General features: G+C 46.2%; 1 protein-coding gene across 2 annotated transcripts; it reads right to left on the bottom strand.

The window, feature by feature from the left end:
- Window positions 1-394: 394 nt before the first annotated feature.
- On the bottom strand, window positions 395-7194 carry LOC124687333 (putative protease Do-like 14). Of its 2 annotated transcripts, none has more exons than XM_047221126.1 (10): window positions 6974-7194; window positions 6760-6870; window positions 5887-6014; window positions 5518-5801; window positions 3505-3574; window positions 3184-3314; window positions 1550-1670; window positions 1196-1282; window positions 755-879; window positions 395-677 (listed from the first exon to the last, which is right to left on the bottom strand). In XM_047221126.1, exons 1-10 carry the CDS (start codon window positions 7095-7097, stop codon window positions 647-649), a joined length of 1212 nt encoding a protein of 403 aa, XP_047077082.1. In that variant the 5' UTR covers window positions 7098-7194; the 3' UTR covers window positions 395-646. The 2 variants fall into 2 exon arrangements, with proteins under 2 accessions (XP_047077082.1, XP_047077083.1); XM_047221127.1 differs by having other exon boundaries at window positions 755-837.
- Window positions 7195-12214: the final 5020 nt, after the last annotated feature.

Below are 12214 nucleotides of genomic sequence, written 5' to 3'. Positions count from 1 at the left end.
CGTGCTATCCGCGGTCACGCAAACCTGACCCAGATTTGGACCCGGTTTGGATCGCTCCGGATACCACGGTCATCCGCATTTGCGATGCGTGACCGGATTGGGTCACAGATTTGTTCGATTGAATCCATCCAGACGCGCGGACGCGGGATGGATCGCCGCTTTGAAGATGCCCTTACGGTGCGGCGGGTGTCATTCTCCGAGCCCCAGTCTCGGTCCCGCAATGCCAATGGGTAATCAACCGTTACTCCGTTAGCTTCCTAGACGTACCAACGTGGACACGTTTTGGCACTAATTACATGCCTCTGAGAGGTTAAATAAAGTTTAGAACACTTGCTTCAGTGCACCTCGTCTCGCAAATTCAAACACATCAACGCTCGAGATCGGTCCGTATCTCTTGGTGTTAGAGGACATGGCAGTCTATATTTGTTCTTTTAACACTTGTTTGGATAACACCCAGCATAATATACACGTATACATGACTATTCTACAACTGTTCTCCATACTACGAGCCAGAGAAGTAGACGGTGCACTCGTATGATCTGTAATTAACTTGCACTGCGTGAGGTGCTCCTTTTGCGACGCCAGCATCCACCACATAAATAAACAGGAACCAGACAAGCAGGAAACGGCACACACGGCCTCCAAATTAGTAAACATCGTACTGTGAAATTGGCCAGCTGACACACAGGTAGAACAGTGAGTACAAAAAAAGGAAAATTGTTCCAAATTAATCTATGTGGAAAGATAGAGATACCTATAGAAGTCTGCTTCTGGAATTTCCTCCACAGGGAGATAGACTGAACGTCTGCTGTTATCCTCAGCCTTCACAAAAGTAACCTCCACCATTTTTCCAATATTATCAGCTAAGATTTCGAACAACTAGCAAGACCAAAACAGAAGAAAAAGTTTACACAAAAGAGCAAACAGAAATCCCTGAATGTATTTAATTAGAAAATACCAATGTGCTCAAAACTTTAAATCCGACAAATAGTATTGCAGGCTTGCAGTAATAATAATGCTTCCTCCGATCCAAATTAATTGACTCAAGTTTATCTAGATACGGATGTATCTAGATGTGTTTGTTGACTAGATACATCTACTTCTAAACAAAATTGAGTCAATTAATATGAATAGGAGGGAGTAATAAATATCAAATAACAACTTATATGGTGAACATCAAAATATAAGTAGTTACCTGTAAACTTGTAGCCACAGGTTCTCCATTGCATTCAACAATAAGGTCTTTTTGTTGCAATCCCGCCAATTCAACAGCTCGAGATGTCTTGTTGGAAAAAAAGTATCAACTTATAAAACAATGGAGCACTTATATTTACAGGTAACTACTTATATTTACAGGTAACTACTTATATTAACTATCGTGGTATATAGTTAATATAAAGTTTAGCACTTATATTTGTTTATTGTATATACATTAGCATGTGGTATTCAAACTGAAACATGTACCAGCTGTAGACTCGCAAAAGTTAACTAACCATTAAGATTGACAAACTTAACATGCAAGGAAAAAAAATAAAGGCAGTGCATATACCAGCTCAACAAGAAACCCATCAGACCCTTTGTATAAAGAAGTGGGAAGTTTCAGCCAAGATGCAGACCGAGCATTATGCAAATTCGCACCAAAAACCCTCATTGTCGGGCGACAGTACGTCCTGTAGAACAAACAGAGAATTTCCTCAGAAAAAACAAGCAGGGAAATCAAATTAATAGCATGAAGAGAATTTAGAGACAAAAAATTGACCAAGCTACCAACTTTCCAAAGTTATGAGCACATATTGCATATAGGTTACACAAAACATGTTGACCACTTTAATAAAATAGAAATTTGACTTAAACAAGCTTTAAACCTTTTGTGTTTCATGGGATTTTTATGCTAATAGGCTTGTCCAAGTCTTAAAATTTGGATCTACTCAATTTTCTTTGGAAGAGCAAAGAAGCATCTCCAGTAATCCATGGATATAAGAAGTTAGTTCTCATTACCACGTCCAAATAAAAAAAGGAAACAACAATATATCAATATAAACAGAAGATCTTTGAACTAAATAGCAGCATCCCTCCCTTATACTCAGCTTCCCTCGAGAAATATCTCAATGCTAGTTTAGTTGGACTATTAGGTTCTGATCTTGTTATTGTTGATGATAAGAGTCTCCCACGGCGATGCTCCAGGAAGACTAATAGGCTTCAACTAACAGATAAGAAACTCTACGGCTTCTGGCAACAAGAACATAACTAGTTCTACCCACATTGAGGTGCTTCCAGTGCCCCAAACCACACAAAAAAAAAAACTCTTATGTGGTTTGGGGCACTGGAAGCACCTCAATGTGGGTAGCACTAGTTATGTTGTTGGATCCAGCAGCCCCTCTGCTGCTAAACCACAAGTTAAGCCTTGGATCCAGCAGCACAAGTAACTAATTTTATCCCTCCTAACTCACTTGATCTCGACCTTTTGCTATCAACTATAACTGTAACAAGGTGTAGAAAAATAAAAATACAGAGATAGGTACCCATATATGCATATCTGGTAGTTGAATGCTTCTTCAAAGTTGTACGCTAGAGTTGCAAGTGGGTAACAATTAGGTACCCTCTAACCTCTTTAGTTCAAGAAAAGTAAACTAACTTTTTCAGTGACGTCATCATTGTAGAAAAGTTAGTTCATTTTTTTAACTAAAGAGGGTAAAGGGTACCCTAACACTGACCCACTTGCATCTCTACTGTACGCCCATGAAAACCAGTTAATTACATGAAGAAAGCATAACAGTGTCCAATATGTAACATTTAGAAAATAATCTTGCACTACATAACAGCATAGCATAGACCATTGCCCAGTCCATTGCATGGAGAACCTTAACAAAAAAAAACATACTACAATAAAGATATGTGCTAAGATTTAACAAACTAAGGTTGCATTTGCATGTGCAAGGAACTTCCACTTGCATGGGATGATGCAGCTATATCCCATATGGGTAGTACAAGTAATTTGTCCGAACTTGCTCACTACACATATAAGGGAAATAGTTTGTAAGTTGCATCCCACCAGTGGTACACATATTGATAGTTTGATGCAATACACACAAAACAACACAGATGAGCTCTCAACAAGTGTGTGTGAACTGCTCCCGGATAAACACAACATAAGATGATAATGATAAATATCCAAAAACATACCCAGTTTTTTTGAAATGTTCCCACCATTTTAAAATGACGTTAGATGGCACAAAGGGAGTACAATCTAAATCATGGAAAAGCATTCCAATAACTTCGCCGTTTTTGTTTATTGCAGGACCTCCAACTGCGGCCTACAAGAAAACAACAGTGTTACACTGCGGGAAAAAAAGTAGAACTCCCTCCTATTCAAAGTAATTGCCTAAAACTGGATGTATCTAGACATGTTTTAGTGTGTAGATACATCCATTTTGGGGCAATTATTTTGAACCGGAGGGAGTATGTTTATCTATTAGATAACTTACAAAGTGAATATGAATTTACATATGTGTTTATAAATGTTGCTTTCTGCATTTCATGGCAAAATCTAGGGAGGTCCGACCAGCGCTCATAGCTGTTACAAAAACAACGATAAAGAAAATTAGTGCTACTGTTTCAATTTCCTATACCTTCTATTCATATTTTTTGTATTATCCTACCCCAACTTGTAGCGAAAGGAAAACAAGTTTACAACACATCACGCTTGGATACTATTTGCCAGAACACAATGCAACTCATTTTTCAGCAGACATGTATGAAGTTGCCAGAATAAACTTTGGCCATTAAAAGATGACTTTCCTCAATGAGAGTGAGCATACTGACATCCATGCTCCTCCTCAAACCCCTTGCGCTTTCTCCATAATCTGTTTCACCTCAATGAATATAGGAGAAGCTGCCTCATCTCCAACTCTGCCTTATGACATTGTCTCCAATTCCGACCAAGTCCTCAGCTTCAACCCTGATATTCGTGGCACTGCCAACTCCGTCCAGGCACCGATGGCCCTGACCACCATCCTAGCATCCATTCCAAGAAATCACACAAGTTCAGTTTTTTTCCACATTGTGCTCGTACTTTCCCCATATTGACTTTGATTATTTTACTGAAAGCTGACTTCTCTAACTCTGCCTAGCATCGTTGTCGAGTCTCTCCCTTCACTACAGAGCATCTATTTCATGTCTTCATTTCTTTGTGTAGAACTCGCATCCCTGCCACCAAAACGTTCTATGCAGCTGGCAATCCAGCGCGACCACGGCACTATAATCACCATCTCGTCTTTTTTTTCTCTTTTGCCCATCTTGCAAACCCCACAACTACTCTTTTTTTAGTAAAGCTTGAGCTTACTGCCAACCAACAGGGGCTGAAACAGCTAAAACGAGTTCAGCGACAACCACAGCACTATCCCAGGACATAGTAGCGTCCTGTACACTACTAGTGACAATCTGACCTAGCTCATGTGCAACTCAATTCTCGCGTCTACAGGAAATCGCACGGGAGGAAAACCACAATCAGCAGACCTGTTGTTTAGCGCTAGCATCACTAGCTGAGCATCCATCTTGACTTCAATATTAATTGCACCCAACACTGCAGCTAGCTCCAGCGCCTCTTCAACAGCTATAAGCTCTGCAGCAAACACGCTTCTAGCATGATCCATTTGGCCAGCACGGGTGATCACATCCCCCTGATGGTCCCAGACAGCAACTCCCCGCCCAGCTTTGCTCTGTCCTTGTACATATATGCTCCATCTTGAATTTCAGAATCCCTTTGGCAGGTGGCTTCCATCTCTCCAAAGTGACAGTATGACAGTAGCCGTCTATTCCTGGCTCACAAAGATTGAAGAGAATTCCATCACATCGCGTAGCACTTGATGAATAATCTCCTGTAATTCTCAGGGTCGTTCCCCCTCCCGTGCGCTATTTCTGTGCTACCACCAAACCCACCAAAAAGAGACAAAATTGCACCGTTCCTACTCGTTCAGGCTCCACAAAAACAGTCAAGAACATCATCCACGTTTGAGCATGCCGCCAGTTTCTACTGGACGTCATCACAGTCATAGCTCTGAAGGCCCTCCTGACTTGTTTACACTTGACAAAGAGATGGCATGGATCCACACCGAGACGACGGCGAAGGACCCATCTAATGTTTGCAATGGGCACACCTCTTCTTTTCAGGTTTCCGAACTAACAGAGATTATTATTATGTTAAGCGCCGCTTAAACTCATAGTAAAATTCCCTCTCTTTCTCTTTGACAGCAAGGGGAAACAGACTCATGCTCATGACATGTTGATATAGGTCCCACCATTTTTTCATAGCACGAGTATAGAGAGCGAGTGGGAGTAGCCTAGATGTCTTAGATCGCTTCTCAGAAGCCCCTCGCAGATCAGATTTAATGGTGAAGGCTTTTCAGGAAAATATGTGCCATTGGACTACTTACCATTCTTCTTTATTGTAACAGTTAACTGAAAGCTGGATTTCATATAGACACAGTAGTATCTATACAATAGAAAGAAGACATTTACCTGTAAACTCCACAGTTCGCTTGAAGCCCAAAGGGCTCTTCAGACTGTCGACCAAGCCCGATAATGGTATCGCCAGAACAAAGGCTTTCACAAGCTGAGTGAGGCTGTTGCGTAAATCCACCAAGATGGACATCCGCAGCAGTTCTGTTCTCGCTAATCTCCACCATGTTCATGGTTTTGACAGAACGATCAAATGAAACAGACAATACTAATAAATTCCAGTGATTGTCGCAAGCTTTTATGGTGGCTTCATAGGAGGCGCCATCAAATAGGTAGACTTTTATCTACAATAAACATGATATAAATTAGCAACGCATCCCTTTCTTCGACCCCAAAAAAGAAAAACTCTACTCGGTATGAACATATTACCTTTTTAATGTCAGGGAACATCTGGATTTTTTGAGCTACAGTTGCAGATGAAAATATTGTTCCAGTCATGCTGCATTCATCAAATTCGACGATAAAGCCTGAAGCTCTCCACAACTGATGGCCATAAACTAAAAGGTATGTTTTGGATGAATTAGATGACGAATAGTTCAAGAAAACAAGTATAAGAACAATGTTTTGATAGGTTTTGCTTCAATGTGTATCTGGTTGTTGACAGCAGATTTAAACATTGAGCTCTCATATCATAAAAATGGATGAATACGCAAAATAGTATGGCAGCAACTAAAAAGCAGACATGAAAGTTCTGATAAAAGAAGGACATTTTTTCAAGATTGTAAACAAAAGTTTCGAAGACAAAGCTAGAGTACAGAATAGAATGCAATTAGATCCACTATGATACATTCTAAAGAGCACCTAGTAGTAAACAAAGTTGCAACTTTTACTGAACTTACATTTACAAGGTTGGGCCAGAAAAGGTTGCAACTTTTTATGTATGATATCAAAAGGAAGTTGCATCCTTTTCTGGCCAAACTCTGTGAGAACTTAAATGTTAGGTAAATCAGAATAAAGTGCCAGCAATATCGAAGAATAATTACACGTGAAGTTATCATCCATTCTACTCCATACAATACAGTAGTCACGAGCAGAAACTTGTTTCTACAAGGAGAAGGGCGGCCAAATTTAACCTTTTCTGTCGCAACTTTGTGAAAACTTAAGTCAACAAAAAGTTGCAACCTTTTCTGACCCAACTTTGTGAAAACCTCAACGCAAGTTTAGTAAATCGGAACAATGCGCAAGCAATACCAAATAGCAATGGCATATACAAGCAGAAACTCGGAGAAAGACCGGCCGAACCATCAATGCTGGCGACGGCGACGACTGCTTGTGAGACCCGTGCCACGACCCTCTTTGCTTCAGCGCCAATTCGGAGGTTTGCCTCCCGGGGAATCAGCAAAACGGCGTCCTCTGATTTGAACATGAATAACCGCGAACATTAAGCAGGAGAGGTAAGAGAATCGCTAGGAGGAAGCAAGGAATAATAAGGAGAGAAGGTTGCTTCGCATTGCACCTGGGCGGTCGCAGCGGTGGACGAGGTCGACTGTTGCAGGGAGATTCCAGGGATGGTTAGTCGGGGCGATGGGGTCGATGTTCCTCTTCTTCGCCGGTGGCTCTAGGTGCGCTGAATCCGACATGGTCGGCGCGGCGTGATTTGGACACGCGCACGGAAGATGAAGAGGAAGGGTAATCCCTAGACTCGATTGGGGTTTTGGGTCAGCGAGGAGCAAGTGGATCTAAGGGCATCTCCACTAGTCCGACTCAAATCATCTACTCCGTATCTAATAAGAGCATCTTGACTCTGCCTCCCCAAACCGTCTCCTAAATGGCGTTAGATTGAGCATTTGGAGGACGTATTTTGTTCGTGCCGTATTTCGGGTACATCGCTCTTCAGTCGCGTCCCCAAAGGCCCTCCCCAAATGAATAATAGTGCATGAATTCTCCTAGGCAGCGGCGGCGATGTCGAACTGCGAATCTGGTGGTGGAGGTGGTGGTGGAGGAGAGGGCGGTGGAGGGAAACTGGCCATTGTCGGAGCGGTTCATCATTGCGCGGTGTTGTTCAAGCGACGAGGGTTGTGCTTGTGGCGGAGAAAGGGGTGTCGGCTGCTGTGGTGGCTGCCATTGAGCCGGAAGGGGGCCTTTATAGACGCCGGCGTCGGGAAGAAAGCGCGGGAAGAGGCGAGAAGCGGCGGGAAGAAAGCGCAGAACGCACGGTGGTGTGCGAACGCCAGCGACGCGTGGAGGCTGCGCAACATCGACGAGACGTCTCGCCTGCCCCTCCGTCGCCATTAAGGCAAAACTGCGACGCTTCGGTCGTGTGTCACTGTGCGCGAATAACTTCCGCCGTGAGGTAGGTGACGGTTAGGTCCAAACTTGAATGTGCCGCTGACGCGTCGGTCCCGCCACTCCCCGCCTCTCTTTTCGATGTGTCCGACGTGCCCGGAGCATCCCCTGTGGGGCGGGGACGGGCTCGGGGCGCCCGACACCGCATCGGATCGCGTCGGACAAAAAACGCGTTTGGGGGACGCGGCTGGGAACGTTTTCTTGTTTGGCGCGCCCAAATCGTTTTGGCGGACGGTTTGGAGGACGTGAGATGCTCTAAGAGCAGCCGTCTCCCCGGAAGGGCCCATGATCCTCTTTCCATCCGGATGGACGAAAACGGCCCAGTCGCGCCCCCAGATCCTCGTTTTCACCTGGATTTGGGCTTTCATCCATCCAGCGAGCCAAGGTCATCCCCGGCCCCCCGGGGAGCGCTAGGGGAGTCCGGAGGAAACGAAAGCGCAGGAAACGTCGAGAAAACTTCCCGCGCGGGTGGTGGCCCCGACTTGTCGGCGACAAATGCCAATCGTCTTCCGCGCGCTGCAAAAGCCTGCCACCGGTAGTCTTCCCCGGACGCGTAGCTTCCACGCGGCAAGTTAATGACGTCGCCTCGGATTCACGCGCGGCTCCCTCTATTTATCGTGGAACCTACCGCGTTTGGCCGCATTCAGCACCGCCGTCTCCCTCCTCTCCCCAGCTCTGTCTTCTCTCCCCAATCCTCCTCCAGCGAGCAATGGCGGGCCACGTCGAAGGCGCGGCGAACAACGGCTTCGGCCGGCGTTCCCTACACCAGTGGGAGGCGGGACTTCTGCACATGGCGGGCTACCCGGCGCCGTCGGACTTCCGCGTGCCCGGAGGATGGCGCCTGAGCGCGGGGGGCGTCCCGATCCCGCCGCTTCCGGTGGGAGGCGACGAGCTCGACGCCGCTATCGACGTTGTGCGGGTCACCCTCAGCGAGGAACAGCGCGCGGAGGAGCGGTACCTACCCGACAACTACGACGCCTGGAACGAGTTCTTCCGTCTCCGACACGAACGGGAACTCGCAGCGTACGACGGTCCTCCCCCTCCTCCAGCGCGTAACAACGCCGCCGGCCGCCGTCGCTAGTGGGGCGCGCCGGGCCGCACGCTCGCCAGTGTGCTCACGTACATCGAGGCCGACAACTCCCCCGTCCTGGGGATGCCGCCGTCGACGCCGGCATCGTTTCCCCATGTAGAACACCGTTTTTAAATTTTAGTTTATGTTTCCATCTGGTCCTATATATGTTAAATATCTCTAAATTCCGCTTATGTTTGAATGAATTTCGTCTTATTTTGTCTGAATTCGTCGGCATTTGTCCAAATTTTTCATCCATCCTGGACTCGCCGCTGAGAAAATGGGCCCCCCAGGCCAAACTTTACATCCATCCGGCGCTAAATAGCGCCGGATTTCTGCCTAGGGAGCCTCAACGGCTGGAGATGCTCTAAACAATCTGTTTCTATCTGTTTGGATGAGACCGTGAACAAGTTGATAGTGACTGTACGGCCTGTTAGGATGCGCGCAGCGTGACCTATTCGATCCGCTGTCAAACCTAGACAGTTAGCCACTTTTTCATTTCAAATTGCAACAAAAAAATACTGCAATTGATAACCAAATAATATGGCAAACATATGCCAACTAGTGGCAAGCTTCTCCCAAATGTGAAAACTTCTCCCAAGTGTGGCCAACTAGTGGTAAGCTTCTCTCAAATGTGCAAAATTAGACAATATCTTACAATTTATCCAAAATTGGCTACTTTCACCCAAATGGCAATCATCTATGTCAATGCCCTTCAAACATCGCGAGCAAAGATCATATTTTGCTTCTTCTCAATCGAAGCCCTCGCACGAGATCGGAGATGGTGGCCAAGCCCATGAGAATGATCTGGTTCTCCTCGGCCATGATCTTGGCTTCGGCCTCCAAGACTTTGGACTTGGCATCAGCATCTACGAGCCTTGCCTTGGCTTCGTCCTCGACGAGATTGGACTTCGCGCGGGCCTCTTCCACCTCAAGAGCTCTCAGTTGCAGATCAACAAAGCTCTTGGCGGTTGCCTCTTTCTCTTTACGCCGCTCTCTTCCCTCTCGGCATTGGCCTCTTCCTTCTTGACCGCCAACTCCCTTAAGGTCTCTTGGAACACTGACGAAGCTTGACGGTGCATGTCGATCTTGGTTGCCTTGTGGCCAACTGACCGTTTGGCATAGCCACCACCACCTGCCTCTTCGATTGCGTTGGATCCTAGGCTTTGTCCATCGTATTCAAGGTCGATGGTACCATCTATTGAGAATTGCCATTGCCATTCTTTTTCGTGTTCTCGAGTTTCCTCTAAAGGGTGTAGCTTGTTTCCCACTTCTTATTGTCCTTGATCAACATCCAACAATGGCTCAATGTGGAGCCCTTGTTGTCGTAGGATGTCTTGAAGTGCTATAAAGCATAAACAACCTACACACACAACAAGCAATGATATATGCTAGCAACATAGAGAAGAGGGGGAGAGGTTTACCATGTCAACGACCCAAACATCGCTTATTGCCCTTCCCTTCACCGTCTCGAATGAGCCTTGGAACCAACTACATTTGGCATGGATGAAGCCCCACCTCTTTGCAAGGGAGAGATCTTTGTGTTTACTATAGAAGGAGTTTTGCCCCAACTTCCTATGCTCATGGAAGCACTTTACAAAGCGGGTCCAATAGGCATATCCCTTTTGCTCGGCACCGCAAAGTGGATCTTGTGAAATCTCAATCCAAGCAGCGAATAGCAACTTGTCCTCTTCGGTGGTGTAGCTCGCCATCCTTTGGCTAACCTTCTTGCATCGGAAACCGTGGTGGCAAGTGACGCGGCCAGTGTCATTGTGGTGGCTTGGGTGATTTCCTCGTCCATGTCTTGGGTGACGCCCTTGCCCATGCCTTGGTTGAAGCCATCGTTGCCAAACAACGACTGCTTACCAATGGAGTAGCCATCGTGAACGTCCTCATACTAAGTCTCCTCATATTGATCGTAGTCGGCGTCTTCCTGCTCGTTGTCGTCGTTGATCATGTCATGCATGATGGCCTTGCCATTGATGTCCATGTATTCCTACAATCATAGTGGCCATGACAAGCCGCGGGCAGGACCAAGTAGAAATGCGAAACAATTACAAGAAATGGGCAAGAACTTTACCATCTTGGTCCCCGAAGGGACCTCGCTAGTCATTCTGTTGAACAGGTTGGCTGACGGCAGTATATCAGTGGTAGCGATTCGTCGTTGTTCCTTCGGCCCTCCGGCGACGATTGCCCGGCCGTGGGAGTGCGGTTGAGGTTCATTCCTTGGCCGGACGTACCCGACTACGTAGCGCACATATCACCTAGTTGGGATAGCATGCACCCAGCCCTACCGTGGCCGCCTTGGTATGGCGTGCGGACCTAGCGGCCTGGCTTGAAGAGGAGGCCGACCGCTCGATGTCGACCACGCGCTGGCCATGACATGGTCTTGGCCAGCCAGAGGGATAATCACCACGTTCAGCGCCTCCTGCTTCATCATCATGATGACATGTTGGGCGGCTTTCTGAGCGAGCAGCTCGCCATTGGCGTGCTGACGTTGGGTGGCGTGCAGTTGACGTGGGAGTTAGAAATCTTTGTGGTGTAACTTTTCTTCAGGTCCCCGGCAACGGCGCCAGAAAATATCTTGCTGGCGTGTAGTTGACACACGTCTGTTGGGAACCCCAAGAGGAAGGTGTGATGCGTACAGCAGCAAGTTTTCCTCGGTAAGAAACCAAGGTTATCGAACCGGTAGGAGTCAAGGGCCACGTGAAGGTTGTTGGTGACGGAGTGTAGTGCGGCGCAACACCGGGGATTCCGGCGCCAACGTGGAACCTGCACAACACAATCACAATACTTTGCCCCAACTTAACGAGTGAGGTTGTCAATCTCACCGGCTTGCTTCGTAAACAAAGGATTAAACGTATGGTGTGGAAAATGATGTTTGTTTGCGAAGAACAGTAGAGAACAGAGTTTGCAGTAGATTGTATTTCAGATGTAAAAGAATGGACCGGGGTCCACAGTTCACTAGTGGTGTCTCTCCGATAAGAAATAGCATGTTGGGTGAACAAATTACAGTTGGGCAATTGACAAATAGAGAGGGCATAACAATGCACATACATATCATGATGACTACTATGAGATTTAATCGGGGCATTACGACAAAGTACATAGACCGCTATCCGAGCATGCATCTATGCCTAAAAAGTCCACCTTCGGGTTAGCATCCGCACCCCTTCCAGTATTAAGTTGCAAACAACAGACAATTGCATTAAGTATGGTGCGTAATGTAATCAACACAAATATCCTTTGACAAAGCATTGATGTTTTATCCCTAGTGGTAACAAGCACATCCACAACCTTAGAACTTTCTACGTCCGATTCAATGGAGGCATGAAGCCACTA

This window comes from Lolium rigidum, chromosome 2 (genome assembly GCF_022539505.1).
Source record: "Lolium rigidum isolate FL_2022 chromosome 2, APGP_CSIRO_Lrig_0.1, whole genome shotgun sequence".
Taxonomy (NCBI): Eukaryota; Viridiplantae; Streptophyta; class Magnoliopsida; order Poales; family Poaceae; genus Lolium; species Lolium rigidum.
Note: the sequence above shows the minus strand (reverse complement) of the source record. Positions and strands in the feature narration are given on the sequence as shown.